Source organism: Paroedura picta, chromosome 9, assembly GCF_049243985.1.
Source record: "Paroedura picta isolate Pp20150507F chromosome 9, Ppicta_v3.0, whole genome shotgun sequence".
NCBI classification, from domain to species: Eukaryota; Metazoa; Chordata; class Lepidosauria; order Squamata; family Gekkonidae; genus Paroedura; species Paroedura picta.
In genome coordinates this window covers 34,637,038-34,653,854 of record NC_135377.1, presented here as the reverse complement: position 1 = coordinate 34,653,854, position 16,817 = coordinate 34,637,038, and the positions used below count along the sequence as shown (strand labels likewise).

General features: G+C 42.7%; 1 protein-coding gene across 4 annotated transcripts in view; it reads right to left on the bottom strand.

Moving 5' to 3' along the window:
• ASPH (aspartate beta-hydroxylase) overlaps positions 1-16,817 on the bottom strand; it is a 121,803-nt gene that overhangs the window by 22,324 nt on the left and 82,662 nt on the right. For all 4 annotated transcript variants that reach the window (XM_077352312.1, XM_077352315.1, XM_077352316.1 and 1 more), the window contains 6 exons: positions 15,450-15,535; positions 13,894-13,980; positions 12,114-12,264; positions 6,763-6,899; positions 3,076-3,174; positions 1,669-1,758 (listed from right to left, as the gene is read on the bottom strand). In XM_077352312.1, the coding sequence (XP_077208427.1) occupies positions 1,669-1,758; positions 3,076-3,174; positions 6,763-6,899; positions 12,114-12,264; positions 13,894-13,980; positions 15,450-15,535 (650 nt within the window). The remainder of the gene's footprint in view (positions 1-1,668; positions 1,759-3,075; positions 3,175-6,762; positions 6,900-12,113; positions 12,265-13,893; positions 13,981-15,449; positions 15,536-16,817) is intronic.

The window sequence follows — 16,817 nt, the reverse complement described above, 5'->3', positions numbered from 1 at the left end:
CGTTCCACCCCCCCAGGCTGTTTTACAAATATTAAGAGGAACAACAATGGATAAGGATGTATGTATCAAATTATTCTATTATTATTAGAAAAATAATGGGAAATTCATTGTAGCCACTGGAAAAGAGCAGTTTTCCAGATAATGAGTTAGATCCAGACTAAATTCTTCAGCTCTTGAATAGAAGTTTCCTAGCTCTACCTTCCCACTGCAGCCTACTGATCTCCATGAATTGCTGCTCCTGGGGGTACAGGGTGCCTTGAGGAACAATCGGGGGGAGGGGGATGAATCCAGTTTGCATTTGTCCTCTACAGTTCACATTGAATCAAGAGTTTGGTATGATGACATGTAGACTTGGCTTTGCCTCACCAGTTTGATATCCTGATGTCAGCAATTCAATGCATTGAAGGTCCCAGCATTTTTAGAAATGATCAGTTCAGTGCACTCCATTCTACAAGCAAGTTGGCTGCATGAAGATACTCTTCCTGAGGCTGCACCATCATTAAAACATTCAAAAGCTGAGTTCTCAATTCGCACTGTAGCCTCTGGTGATGAATGCTCACTGTCAGTGACTGATTACAAATGCTTATGTATTGATTTCCTTGCTTGATTAAATTTTGAATTTCAGCAGATCCAGCAACATTTTTTTTAATTTACAAAGTGAGTGACAAATTTAACAGTATGCTTTGCCCCAAGAAGTTTATTTTTCATGAATCCCATTTTTTTTGTCCACACAAACTGAATGAGGCATCAACTTCATAAACATTTGCAGTCACACTGAAAGTTAGCTAGTGCACAAACCATACAGTCTGTTGCCTTCTATGAAATAAACCCAAACTTTCTTCTGTTCTCTCTCCCCACAAGCACAAGAGAGAAGCCGCCATTGCTGCTGCAAATAGCCTCTCCTACTTCTCCCAGAGCTGTGGCTCTGTGGTTGAACATTTCAAAAGTCCCAGGCTCAATCTCTGGTATCTCCAGTTTCACATTACCTACCATGTTATTTGTTTAAGTCCTCTGCCTGAGACCCTGGAGTTTGTCTTGCCAGGTGCCCACTTCTGGTGGGAAAGCTCCCAGCAATTTTGGCCACAACCTGCCAGTGCTTAGCTGGTCAGCAGGCAGAAACAGGTCAAACAGACAGAGCAAAGCAATTGTCACCCCAGTACAATGAAGTCACTTCTGGCAGAACCCAGAAGAATCAACCTCATGCCAGGCCATTGCTCTAACACTTCCCCAGAAAAACTATAGTTCTAGCACAATGACAACATTCTAGGTCATGCCAGATGTCATCATACAGCAATGATGATCGTTGCCCACACTGCATGGTAAGTACTCACTTCCCCTATCTCCCACTGGGTGCCAGGCCATGCTTACCAATCCTGCATGGAGAACGACTGTTAATCTGAGTAAAAAAATACTTACCTTGTTAGAACAACAGTCTAAGTGTAAGGTAGCTTCGTGAGTTCATGAGAACACTTTCTCTTGACACTAGAGATTGTTCACCTCTTTGAAAGACATGAATCTTTCATGCAATGAACATACAGTAGAGGAATAATCATCTCCAAAGCAGATGAAGTGCTAGTGGTAATAAGGTATAATATCCAGTTCTGCCAGGCTCCTTCCCACACACTCTATTTTCTTTTTCAAATAAACTTCAAACAGATCAAATTTTACCTCTTTGCTTCCAACTCGCTGCATGGCATCTCCCAGATGAAAGTAAAAGCGCCCATCATCTGTGCCAGGATCTCCAGATTCTAGGCCTTCCTAGAAAAAATTGAAGAGTGTAGTGTCTTATCAAGAAAAAAGTTCCCACCCAGCAGAGAATGTAAACTACATTAACTGCAGTATTTATAGTTATCCTAAATGCCTTAGGCCCATTATGCATGGGCCATAATGCCTGCGTTGGCGGCAGCAGCACTTTGGGGAAAATCTCCGATAACGCTCGCTGCCGCCATCAGCGCAGGAGCCTCCCAGCCTAGGGCTACGGAAGGCCCGCGTTAAGCAAATGCAGGATCTTCCGTAGCTTCCTGAGTAAGCCTGAGCTCCGGCGGGCCAGCGCTGTGCATAATCGCCAGCACCCGCCCAGCCCCGACCCTACGGTGTCCCTTAAGGAACACCGCATGCCCCTGCGGGCTCCGTGGAGCCACGGAGCTGGCATAGGCGACCCCCTGGCCCCACCAGTGTGTGTGGAGGGGGCCTGGCCCCTCCCTACCTCCCCCACCCCACTGCTTTACTTACCTCGGCCGGCAGTGATCCGGCCCTCCTGGCCCCGGCGTAAAGCGCGTGTGATATGCCAGGGCAACCCAACATGCCCCGCAACTGTGTGTACACAGGAAATGGCATTGCATCATGCCCTGCCACAACAGCACGGTGGCAGTGCAAGGAAGCTGCCGCCATGCATAAAAGGTCTTAGGGCTGCCAGCTTCTAGGAGGGGCAAGGAAATCTCCTGTGATCACAAATGAACTCCAGGTGACAAATATCAGGTTCCCTTGAAACAATGGCTGCTCTGGTGGGTAAACTCTATGCTAATGTACCGTGCAGAGGTCCCTCCCCAAACCTCACCCTCTTCAGGCTCCACTCACCCCCCAAAAAACTTCAGCTATTTCCTCATCCAGAGCTGGCGACCCTACTGTTTATCTTGGTCATTTTTGCAAGTAACCTTTCATGTGCCTTTTCTCACATAGGTGCTCTGCTGTCTTTGCTACTTACACAAGCATTTCAACTGGAAAAAAATATTTTCTCCATTTTTACATGATTAAATGTTTTTGTGAAAGAGTAACTTGTTATTTTACTAAGTGGGGTGGGTTGCTTTTGGGAGAGTAAACTGGCCCTCAGGAACAGAAGAGACAGGAAGAGACAAGAAGAAAGATTCAGGGGTAACCAACCAACCAGAAGTCATAAGGGGGGAGGGGGGAGAGAAAGGGGCATGGCCAACTTATGAATGGGATGTGGATAAGAATTTATGCTCATTTTTAGGGATCTAGTATTAAATGCTGTAATAACTGTGCTGGTCTGCTGGTTGCAGCATCTCCCACAATAAACACTGACACACACAATATATGAAGTAATATAAATTTTACTTTTAAATAAGGAATGCTTTCTGCGATGTTGTTTTCTGCTTTCAGGATGAAGCCATAATGCACTTTAGCGAAGCCATCATTAGGAGCAAGTTTCAAGACCTATACGGAAAGAAAAACAAATTATCATGGGAACTTTAACCTCTGAGATGATTTGGAACATTATTTTAGAAATGGACCTAGCAATGTAGAGGCCTACCAGATCAGTGGCTGAGAGAAACCTACTATTCCATTAGCTACCCACAAGCACAACTACTTGCTGTTTGCCATGGGAATGCCTGGCTGCCACTGAAGGCATCAGCCTTTTGTTTCTTCCTCTCTGCTCTGTATCACAGTGTAGCAAGTGCCTCCAACACCTGAAATATGTTCCATCTCACAACCATTCTGAATCTCATTTCTATTGAGAATGGGTTTTCTAGAAACTAAGCCCTGCTCTTGTTATCGTTGACCTGAAGGACACTGACAGTGCAATCCCAAGAACACTTGCCCAGGAGTAAGTGCCATTGAATAGATCTCAGTAGGATTTTGAGTAGACCTGCTTAGGATTGTTCTCTCTCTGAAAGAAAGGCAGTGAATAAATGAAGTAAGGCAAGAAATAAATTTCAAACTGGCTGCATTCGCCCCTGATATCATGCTACTTATAAGATATTATTTTACATTTGATGACTTCCTATTGCTAAGGGCACACCTTCAAAAATGGCATCCCATGTCAACTCCTCTTTCTCTTGTCCATAACCCTTAGGAAAGCTCCCCCTGATTTGTAGTGTTTTATACAGCATCCTTCCTTAGTTGGTAAACACAGGCAAATTCCAGGTCTACTTATGTCCCTATATATGGTGAGTGGTTCTAATTAAAGGTAAAGGTAAAGGTATCCCCTGTGCAAGCACCGAGTCATGTCTGACCCTTGGGGTGATGCCCTCTAGCATTTTCATGGCAGACTCAATACGGGGTGGTTTGCCAGAGCCTTCCCCAGTCATTACCGTTTACCCCACAGCAAGCTGGGTACTCATTTTACCGACCTCGGAAGGATGGAAGGCTGAGTCAACCATGAGCTGGCTGCTGGGATCGAACTCCCAGCCTCATGGGCAAAGCTTTCAGACGGCTGCCTTACCACTCTGCGCCACAAGAGGCTCATTTAGCTCATTTAGGTTCTAATTAGTGCCAGGAAAATGAGGTGAATTCAACATAGGAGATGCTTCTTTCAATAGCACACATGATGCAGTTGCAACCTTGCTGTGAAAAAGAAGACCCTTAGTTATGCTGATATCCCTTGCTCAAATCTTGTTTTAAAACAGTGTCCCGAATGTCAAGTTTTATATATGTACCATTTATTTTATGAAAATCACAACTAATACACAGAAGTGGGGGAATGCTGCCCTGCTACCAGTTGTTTTTCATCCAATTAAACAGTAATTAGAGTTCAAGACTAAACCTTAAACTAACTCAGAACTCTTGTTTGTCTATGGCACAAGGTGGAAGAGGAGGAAAATTTGCCTTTACCTTTCTTATACTATAGAGGAATCCCCTGAAGAAGTAAACGTAAGATCTATTGCTCTTTGAATACAAAAGACACTTTGATTTTTACAAAGCCTATATTTAAGGTATTGTGTCTCTGTTCTGGACTATATGATTCAAAGGGAAAACATCTAATGGGGGGAAAAATGAAATGCTATCCACTTTTTGACATTGCCTTCAAGCTGCGCTACAATGAAGGGGCTGATAAAATAGCTCTTGAAAAGAGGGCACGTTTCCCGTCAGGTTGAATTCTGGCTATAGACATTACAGTTCTTTGATTTAAGGTTCAGTATTTAGGTTCCTGACTGAAGGAGGGCAAAATATAAAAAGCATTCACAACATGACTGAATGACTGAAGAGGGTATGGGGGAAAAAATTAGGTCACTTATGGAAAGTGTTTTCTCAAAAGTTATCTGGGCTACTGATCCAGAACTTCTCCTGCACAAACACCTCAGAGGAAAGATAGGGAGGGGGAGAAGGGACTCCCTGCTCCTCAATGGCCAGCAGCACCAGGGAATACTCCAGGGCATACTGCCGAAGCACACATTCCATCCTATCCCTCTGTGTTTCCTCGACATGCCTTGAGAGATTAAACTAGTACTTGTACATTCAGTTAACCCAGTGTTATTGCACTTGATTTAGGCAGTGCCAAAATGTAACTTCTAACACACTTTTGTCAATTTAGAAAAACAACTTTTCAAATAATAACTAAATAAAAATAAAATTAATTACTGACAGTAAACAGTGTTAGTGTTTGTGGAAGGGGTTTCCCCATTTATTTATATTTTTTCTGTTTTAAGAATGTTGTATGGAAAGGCCATTAAAATAATTTTTTTCTTTAAAATTATATTTTAACATTTTTATCTTTTAAAAAACCCTTTACACAAAAGTCTAAAATTCTAATTTGTTGTTGAAAAACAACCAGAACAGAACCCCATGCTTAGTAGAACCACAAAATAAAACAGGAAGTGGGGGGATCTGCTTATTCCTATTTTATTTACATACATGGATTTGGAACTTGTAGCATATTTATGTCACTAGAAGGGCATAACTAGATATTTGGTAATTGCTACAGATGATCATGCATCTAATGCCATTCTTGATAGCTTTCTTGTCATCTAAGAGCAGCATCCTGGACTGTAGCAGAGAAGGAAAGTGAAGAAGTTCTGCTCTGCTAACAAGAAAACTTTTTGACTTGCAGGAGGACATTATGTGCTGAACGACATGCAACAGCAATGTTGGGATAAACAAGGCCACAGCTTTATTACCTCCCCACGGGAGGGCTGGCACAGCATGGGAGAGGGAGCTTGACCTAGAGTCAGCAGACTACACCAGCAACCCACGAGACCAGAGGTGCCCTGAGGACCTGCACTGTTTTCAGCCTGAAGAGCAGATCCCCTTGCCTACTGATGACCACCACTAAGGGAGGCGACCTATGTGGGGGAGCCACCAGGCGCCAACCTGATTTAACTGCCCCAGGCCACCTGGCAAATGAGCCCCTGGCCTCCCAGTTGAGTAAGCTGCGTTCATATATGCACCGCACACCGGAGTCCCTGCCAACAGGCTCCATCTCATGCAGACCTGCAGCTGTGACAATTATTGAACAAAACATCACCTCAAAACCCTGAACAATGCTGTAGACAACATAGGGAGGTTGGGAGGGAAGCAGCTCTTGCAGCATCCCTGGCAAAGAGGGCACACACATGGTGACTTAAATAGTCGCCATGGGTCCTGCCCTGCCCTTGATGCAACACACACACAAGAGGGCCTCTGAGTGGTTGCCTTTCCCTCCCAGCAAGCCCTCCGGCATGTTAGTGTTCAGCCGAGGTAAGTCTTGGCCAGGTTTTTTTTTATCAGACATATACCACAGGTGACAGTGGTATATCATTTACAGTAATGACAGAAAGTATACTGAAACCTGAAATACACTAGTATGTCTCCAAGAAATATGCTATAGTGCCCAGTTCTATCCAGGGCCTACCTAGATGACACTGAGGGAAGTTCTTTGCCAGACTTTCCAGCAGATTTATTTATATATATTTTACCTGCATGTGGGCCATCAATTTCAATCAGGGAAACAGCATAAGTGAATTAAGCCTCCCCCCACCATTTTCATGATCTAAATCTGACAGAGCTTTCCCCACACTGTGACAACTTACACACATTTAAACTCACCTCCTCATAAATATTTTTGGCATTGCTATTGTCTCCAATTAAAAGGTAACCCACTCCAAGGTTGTTCTTGAGTGAAGTGTCATTAGGAAATAGACTGACAAGTTTCTGTAGGGTCACCAGTGAACCTCTCATGCGACCTAATTTGATCAGACAACAACTTAGTTTACAAGTGGCAGTGGTTAAAATATTAAATGTTTACCAAGTATATTGGCTAAAATTAGTAAAAAAATAAAATAAAAATGTAACACTGTACACTCCTTATGTTAGTAACCAGTGACAATACAGAACATGAACATGGATATAAATTCACATGAATTAAGCATATCACCTTTACTACTAATATTAAAAAGTTACTATTTAAGCAAGTGGTGGAAAACATCTACCAGTCTTTGGGAGACCTCTTGTGGACAATTACAATATTGTTCACATCACAGTTTTTTGCAGCAGTTATGTGGATTCACAGTAAATGATATGTCTTCATTTAATCCCCAGTTCTTTACAGCAGTGGTCTCCAACCCCCGGTCCGGGGACCGGTACCGGTCCGTAGATCAATTGGTACCGGGCCTGCGGCTCCTCCTCATCCTCCTCCCCAGCTGCTGCCTCGGGGGCTGCCCTGCCACTCTGCTGCCGGCTGACCTTTGGTGCTCTACAGCGGCTGCCTTGGCTGGGGCTCCCCCGCTGGCAGCACCCCCCATTGGGCAGCAGGAAGTCAGTGGCGCCAGTGGGAAAGCAAGTGGAGCAGGGGCTCAGACGGCAGCGACATCCCTCGGCAAAAGATTACCCCCCCCCCGGGTCTCAGTAAAATTGTGAAGCGTTGATCGATCCCCAGTGATAAAAAGGTTGGGGACCACTGCTTTACAGAACATGTAAAGTTGGTAGTCTTTTTCAATACCAATAAGACATACAGGGAGTTAAATTCAAGTAGACAAATTATAAATAGACTAGGCTCATGAGGAGGACATTAGTTCACTCAATGACATTTTATGTCATTTTATACAATTGTATCTTAGAAAGCCTTTGAATTAATGCCAAATTAATTTCCCCATGAGCCTGGAAGACTGATAATTTTATGTAGATGGATCCATTCCAATTTATAGCTCCATCATAACACTGTTGGGAAAAAAGACCAACAGGTAGAAATGTATCTGGTAACTAAATTTTGTATTTCCTTAATTAGACAAATTACAATTTGTCAATTTAAATCTTGCCTGGTACTTGCTACATGCAATCATTTGAAATGCAGTATTAAATAGCAGTTGTAGATCATATTTTGTGGAAGTTTGGAGTAACATATTATCAAATACATTTAATTTATAAAATGTTCTATCCTAACATTCAGCATATGGTACAGGATCTATATTGTTTATTTCCTGTGATGATGCCTTTCTCCCTCTATTACCAATGTACACACAGTTTATTCGATACAAAGGTGCACTTCAATGCTTCACTTGATGGAAGAATCTTCTTTTCATAGGAGTCTCTTTCCATTCAGGTTAGTAAAATAAAAAACATGTTTAACACCGGAGGAAGAAAAGCCTCAGAGGTCCAGATCCATACAGCAATCAGCCTCCAATGCCAGGATTGGGGGGTGGGGGGGTGGAGCCTTGTAAGTCAGAAGTCCAGCCTCTGGTGCTGGAGGGGGAAAGAAGACTCAGAGGTTGGGACCCACACAGCTCTCAGCCTCCCGTGCATACATGTGTGTGTGTGTGTGTAGGTGAAACATTGAATACTGGGAGCCGTGCAACTCTTGGCCTCCAATTCCAGAGTTGGACGGAAGCCTCCTAGGTTGGGAACCATGTCCTCTCTCTGTGTGTAGGAGCCTTGGGAGCCATGAGGCTCTTGGCTATGAATGCCAGTGTCAAAGGGTGAAGCCTCAGAGGTTGTGTGCAGAGGAGCTCAGAGGAGCTGTGCAGGTGTCAGCCTCCAATACTGGTGTTTTGCGGGGGGGGGGGGGGCTTGGTGGGTCCTGCAGTGTATGTGTAGAATAAGTAATGATTATAGAGGATTCCTCCCACCCCACAATAAGCATGGGTCCCCACTTGTATATTCTAATAGCGAAGTCAACTAAAATGGAGAATACTTAAATCTGGTGACTGGAACCATGAAAAGGCGACAGGTCTTTTCAAAAATCTGAAAAATGCCCTAGGTTTTCAGAAAACCATGAAAAAAACCCCACTGGGGCTTAAAATAAAAACTCAAATGAGAAAAGGAGCACTTTTAGAAACGGAAGCTCTCAGTTACTGTCGCTAAGCAACCACAGCATTCTAGGCTAGGTTTTTTTTCCCCAGTGAATGCAGGGGTGGGGGCAGGGCTCTGTGTAGGGCAGCCTTGTCCTGTGAGGAAAGCCTCATTAGGCCAAGCCTAGCAGCAACCACCAGGTTACTCGCTACTGCCTGACTTGCATGACTCACTGATCAACAGCAGCCACCATATGAAAGCCAGTGTGTTGTAGTGGTTAGGGCTTCAGAGTAAGGTCTGGGAGACTCAGGTACAAATCACCAATCAGCCACAGAAGAGGTAGGGCCAGTCCTGCACTTTCAGCCTAACCTACCTCACAGGGTTGTGGGGATAAAAAAAGAGAAGAATGATATGAGGTGCTTTGGTCCCCACCATGATGAAAGCTGGGGCATAAATGAAAAAGAAGAAGAAGAGAGTTGGTTCTTATATGCCGATTTTCCCTACCCAAAGGAGGCTCAAAGCGGCTTACAGTCGCCTTCCCTTTCCTCTCCCCACAACAGACGCCCTGTGAGGTGGTTGAGGCTGAGAGAGCACTGATATCAATGCTTGGTCTGAACAGTTTTATCAGTGCTGTGGCGAGCCCAAGGTCACCCAGCTGGTTGCATGTGAGGGATCGCAGAATCAAACCTGGCATGCCAGATTAGAAGTCCGCACTCCTAACCACTACACCAAACTGAAGAAGATAAAGGAAAATACAACTAATGATGATGGGGAAAAGTTAAAAGGTAGATTGGAGAACTGAACAGAAGAGAATGAGGCAGGGAAAGGGGAGAGGATACGGGGGTTGCCAGGAAAAAGAAAATAGTGGCAAGGGAATACAAGGGGAAATTATGTCCCCTCCCTACAAATCCTTGCGGGTTCCCTACTATGCAAGTGGGCCTGTTCCAGCAGCCAGCCCTACATACTTAGGTATCGTTTTCTTAGGAAGAGATTGCGGAGCGGGACAGCTGATGGCAGGGGAGCACATAAACATAAGTTTGGCTGTTGGTGGAAAGGACAAAAGGAAGCAGGAAAAGAGAAGAGGTTTTGGGGGCTGACAGAGAAGAAAAAGAAGAAATAGCGGAGGAGGGGAAAACTAGATGTCCCCTGCAAATCCTTGTGGGTCCTCATTTGTACTCAAATTATGTGTTCAAAGAATTCTCTCATTTTTAAAGGATGGTACCTGTAGCCTCTATTGCACCATTTCCTACATTTTGTGAGAGCACAGCTACATATTTAAAAAACTAAAATAGAAGGTGCATTTTATTAGTACAAACCATAAGATCTGGAGTGTATATAAGCCAGAATCACCATTGTACATCCTGATTGTGTACCTCCCGATTATGCCATGTCCAAACTTCAGGGACTGCCTACAACCTCCTCTGTATACAGAGGAGGATGTATACAGAGGAGGATGACTTCCTTTAACAGCAGTGATTGAATAGTCTAATGTGTTCAGAATTATCAATCAGAGGCTGAAGCTAAACTAAAGAAAACAAAACCAGAATAAGCGAAGATGCAGTGGGAACCCTCCAGCCTGGGTGGGTATATATGTAATGTTCTTTTTTCATGGTACACAGATTGTGAGTTAACAAAAAAAAAGGTGATAAACAATATATGACATGAGATATATCTACACTAAATCAGAAATAAATATAATACTAATGTTGAGTTTTCCAACTGTCTCCAATGTTCACCAAGCACTGTTTTTGAGTGAGAAATCTTGAAGCGACATTCACATTTGCATCCTGAATGCAACATTTTTAGCTTAACATTCAAATGCTTTGAAGCAGCCAGTCAATGGGAAATTTGTGCCTTCCAGACTCACACATACCTTCTTCTACTTATAACCAAGGATCATGGACAGAATCGACTGCAGCCTTCAACTCTATGTAGTTTTTTTTCTCTTCCTTCATCCAACCTTAATTCCAATTTGTATCTGATGAACCAAACATTTAGTCTTGAAAACTTATAACCGGAAAACCTTTTAGTATCTACCGGACAGAAATCGGGCTGTTCTACTGTAGACCTGCATAGCTACCCTCGGAAGCAATTTCATCATTCTTCTCTCCTCCATTTTATCCTGACAACAACTCTGTGAGGTAAGTTAGGCTGAGAGAGTATGACTAGCCCCAGTGAACTTCTATGGCACAAATGGAGATTTGAATCTGGGTCTTCCAGATACTAGTCTGACACCACCTTTAAACATGACACCACTCTGGCCCTCAAAAGTATGAATTCTCTGCCATACACAAGAATTTTGTGACAGGCACATAGAGAGCAGATGCTGATATGAAAAGTTTTTGCTAAAAGCAAGAAGTCAGAAAAACATGGCCAACCATTTTACAACAGTATCGCCTGACACTGGATACCTTTGCACGCCAATTATTAAACATTGTGAAGTGTCAACCGTTGGATGTCAAAGACTGAAATATTATTGGTTGCCAAATATAGAAAAGAGGGCCCAAGTATTATTTCTCTGACTTCAGTACAAACATGTAACACAGACACGTCCAACCATAAGATAGATGGGGGTGAAAATTGCCAACTGATAGCGACCCCATGGGGTTTTCAAGGCAGGAGACATTCAGAGGTGGTATGCTATTGCCGAACCCATCCTGCTTAGCTTCCAAGAGCTGACAGGATCAGGCTAGCCTGGAATATCATGGTTAGGACATGACAGAAAGAGCTCGGTTTTATTCTTGACATTTCATAATTAAATCAGGGGTTGGGACACTCTCCTCCAGTGGATGGATCCTTCCCCAGAAACCAAATTCTCAAAAGCGCATTCTGTGGCAGTGGACAGCTTCTGCTGTAGGAAAGCACCTTCACCAGTAGAAAAGATCCACTTGCTCTAAACCCATATTGTGCCAATGAATTTGCAAAGCTGGCTGCTCCCTATGAACTCCCAGGCTTCGTTATACCCATCCCCCACCCGCCTCTGGACCTTGACAGATGGACCGCATTCCGAACTGCAACACATGAAGGCAACATCTGGACACAATCCAGCACCAGTATTTGCAGAGCAAAAGGTTGGGATAAATTTCTGGGAGTGAACATTTCAGCTGCAATAAAATCTTCTGGGTTCTTTTGAACATTTCTCTTGTGGGTCAGAACAGGTTCCTGAACCTTACCAAGAAACTGCTGCCTGTCTGCCCTCCGTTTCAGAGTCAGTTTGATCAGATCGTCAGGAACGCTGGGTAGACTAGCAACCTCTCCATAGGTGCTGATTGCTCTCTGCAGTATCTCATTGCTTCTCATCTTCTCAGCCAAGTCATCCTCACTCTAGGATCATAAAGCCTTCGTCAGTACCCAAATGATCATCAAATAGTTCATTTTCCTTAAATATATTTAATATATTGGTCACTGCAATATTACAGTTTTGAGCTTTGGAAAGGCAAGTGGACAAGTTTTAAATAACTAGGAGTTCTAAATGAAAGAAGATACATAGCATCCTTGACGCTCGAAGTTTAAAATTAGTCCAAGCTATAATTTGCCTAACTACTTTAAAAAATATGTCTAGAAAAAATATTTTAACAATTGGTGAAGCACCTTTGCAGCTAGCCACAATAGCTAACAGAAAAAGTCATGTTGTCATTTCAGTTGCATGCTTATTTAGAGTACAGAGTTAGTTTCTGGAAGAGCCAGGTTTAAATTCCCACTCTGCCTTGGAATCTTGCTGGGTGCTTTTCGGCCAGTCATATACTCTCAACCTAACCTACCTCATAAGGTTGTTGTGAGAATAAAATGGAAGGGAAGAGAATGCTGTAAGCAGTTCTGAGACCCCACTGGATGGGAGGATGAGGTATAAAGTACATAAATAAATAAATTTCAAATATGACACATTATGCTTTTTACATTAGGGACTCCATTAATTGCATTGCAGGAAATAAGATGAGATCTTCTGCAGTACAATCTCTTTTTCCTTTCAGATTTTAGTAGCATGGTTTATAATGATTTAAGGGATTATATAGTGAAGACTGCTGGCTTTTCATTTGTTAAATGGCTGTTATCAAAGTAATTACACAGAAGAACCTTCATATTTCCATCCTGTCGTTTCAAGCAAGCTGAACAGGGTGTGTACTGATGTTATTTTGGGGCTACGTATGCTGCAGCATGTCAGAATATAACACCAGGTATGCTGTCCTTAATCACATGTAACAAGAGAACCTAAGGGAAGGGAGGAGGTATTTGGAGAAAGGAAGTGTAATATTAATATCACCTGCTCCCTTCTCTCAAAAAGAAGAGCCTGTTATGGGAACAGGATTAAATCAGTGATGACCTTAAGTAAGACATAGCTAACCGTCTGCAATTTTCACAGCTCAGAGGAAAGTATCCTGGCCATAATAAGTAAGAGATCTCTTTTAGAGATTCAGAACAGCAAGATATTATGGGGCTCCTTCCTAAGCTCTTATCTCCTGCAGTTTTCAGGCAGACGATGAGCAATTTTCATCCATGCTGTACTGAACCATAACTTACTGCAATAACCATAACTTACTGCTGCCCACTTGCATATTTGAGCCTGGATAGGTGCTTCATTGTACACGTTCAAAACAAAAACAAGGAGCCCCTCGTGGTGTACACTAAAATGCCACTACTGCCCTGGCCTGAATGAAGACCCACCACTGCCACAGATCTCAATAATATATTTCCACAACATGTGTCTGAAGTAAACCTGTGAGAATAAATGAAGTGCAATTTAAGCTTCTGTTTGGAAAACACAGTGAAATCACTGCAAAGAAGTCCCAAAAGTGAATTAAGTCGCTACACTATTCCAAAATCAAAAGCTGCTTTCACTGCCATCCTTTCTTCAGGATCCTCCTTCAAAATTAGAATAAATCTTAATAAGGAACAGAAATGGAGAGATATATAACCAGACAAAGTGTCTTTCTATTTGGTTTGTTCACTTTTTACCTGAGCTTTACCGTATCTTGCCCGTGGACTTTGAGGATATTTGTTTACTAATGTTTCAAATGCCTTCAGAGCTTCTTCTGCTTTCCCCTGAAAGACAGATACTTTAAATCTGAAATACTTTATGCTTTGATTGGAAGTTATTTGCCGAAAATATGAGTTCATTAACACCATTCTCAACTAAACCAGAGCTTTTAGTGCTCTAACCTAATCTAAATGGTGTTATGGCCTTCTGAAGAAGTCCTTCAGTGGACATCTGCTTAACATTGTTCTGTGGGTCACGTAGCTATGATTAATACTTTATTTACAAAAATCCCTAAGCTAGACACAAACCACATTTTGGAAACCTAGTGCATTTACAGTGACAGCAGTACATCCACATGGAAGTTTTCCTCACATTTACTTTGCATGTGTAACATTTAAAGAAATCTGTTCCAATGTAACTGAAGTAGCATGTAGTAACATGTGTATATGCCTACTCTCTTAGTTTCTGCTGGTACCCAGAATTGAAATGCATTGATTTTGGGGCTGCCACTGGATCCAAACTTCTCCCATCTGTTCATTAAGTTTTGTATTCGTATGTGTATTAGTGGCTATTCACAGATCTTGATAACAGCCTTAATTCAATTTCAGCTATTATAACCCTGTTTCTTACGCATCTTTAGCTAGCCCGCCCTGGCAATTAAGCCCCCATCCTCTCTCTGCCTATATGTTACAGTTGAGGATATTCTGTTTCACTGTATCTGATGAAGTGTGCATGCAGACAAATGCTGATAACTTAAATATACCTCTGTTGAATTTAAAGATGCTACTGGACTCAAACTTTGTTCTTTTCCTTGCCTTAGTCGTCCATCATTGCTTATCTGTCTACACACCATCAGAGGATGTCTTCATTATTGTTTTTTTTAAACCCAGTAATAGCTGTAAAAATCTTTTGCACCAATGTACTAATTTGCTTTCATTTACAAAAAAGTAAATCTCTAAACCAGGGATTTCCAACCAGGGAGTTGTGGACCCCCTGGAGTCCGTGGGAGCTCCAGAGCAGGTCCACATCCTTTCCCCTCCTGACTTAATGGGAAACTGGCCAATTCCATTACTTCCCCTCCCCCCTCCCAAGTGTGTCTTGTCTCATGTTTTCTTGCCAAAGTAATTTTGACTGCAATCTTCTACAAAGATCATATCAAATAATGTTAAGGAAAGATTGCAACAAGTGATGGAAAGCATGAAAACAAGACAAGCAGGATGATGTCTTGCTAATGCTTCTCTAAACTGTGCTATCATGAGGAAGCCACATAGATGTTTTGTTCTGCCACAGCTTCGAGGTGAGCACAAACTGTAGCACTTACTTTCTACTACCTTTGCTATACATCCTACTTATCTCTTACAATTGACACGGTCAGCCTCATGCCAGTACGCCTTTATATGAGATAACAATTCAGGGTCTTATGGGAAAATAGCAGCATTCCCTTTGATATGTTGTGTGGCCAGAATTTTGTTGTTGACTGTCTTCTAATCTCTGGTGCTCCAGAGATTTGAGCTCAGATATCTTTCAGACTTACCTTTTTACGCAGCTTCTCTGCAGCTTCAAGCTCTGGTTTAATGCCTTTATCAAATTTGTTGAGCAGTTTAGGTTTCTTCTTCTTAGCTAGAGGTGCATTAAAAAGAAAAAAAATAAAGACTTGCCTCAAGAACTCTGTATTGATCATGGAAAGATTTCCTTTGAAGAAACATAGGATTCAATTCTAACACAAATAAATAAATAAATCAAATGCCAGGAAGAGAAGTACATGGTGAGCTCCAAGGTATTTATATTGATGATACAGACCAATTAGCAGTTTATAAACTTCTTGCAGTTACAGTGGAACAGTGAATGGTCAGAACATATGCCACAGTTTCTGGCCAGGAATTAAACGGCCTGGTCCCCTCTTCAGGAGCTATTGCAGCCAGTCTGACAAATCACAGCAATTTGAGCTGCTGCAAGTGAGCGATTTCATATCTCAGGCATTTCTGGGGTTTATTGGAGGCTCATTAACTCCCTGTGTAGGTGTATGAATGGAGGGAAGAGGAGCTCAGCAGAACAGTAACATAGGCAGAGTCTGCACTTACTGTCTTTATTCCATTGTCAATCCTGTTGAATTCAGATCGCTTTGAACTCGATTCTTCCTCTCCCCCCCCCCTCCCCATTGAAACAGGAAAGTCTTCTGCACGTGGTTAGGGTAGTTCAGAAGGGAGGAGGAAGCCAAGCCTCTTTCTTTCTTTTCTTGAAGGGGGGGGGGAAGGAGCCAGGCAGGGAGCCTCTTTCTTTTCTTGGAGGGGTGGGGGAGAGGATCGAAAAAGGCAGAGGAGGGAGGAAAAATCCAGGACTGACAGAAATTGAGAGAAATTAGGGGCTTCTCCTTTAAGGCAAGCGTGTCACATGACCAGGTGTAGCCTATCAAAGGTTCTCTACCACGGAGCTTTCTTTCCCAAATGGATATTCAGGATTAAAAGCAGTCTGAGATATCGCACAATAAAGGTAGGGTCACACCGGATCAATCCTTCTTGCTGCAGAAGGAAATTTAAAATCGGCCAAAATCCAAACGGAAATCACATTCTGTGTAGAGGGCAGGGTCTGAATCGATCTGGGGTTGGAATAAAAGCTCCGTGCAGTTTACACCATAGATAAAAGTAAAAACTTCTTAGCTAACTATGTGAACATTGTAGCGTTATGACTGTTATCATGAAAGGACAATAAACCTGCAAAACAGAAAATGAAGATGAGCTGACTACAATTCCCAAGATTTTGAAGGCATGTTTTCATGGAACTGCTTCCAAGAACACCCATATGCTTCAGGATATTGTGCTGGCAATCAACATATGGTTGCATGTTCTTGGGCTAATAGAAAGGACACCCTTGCCTTTGCCAATATTAATACGGCAGCAACATG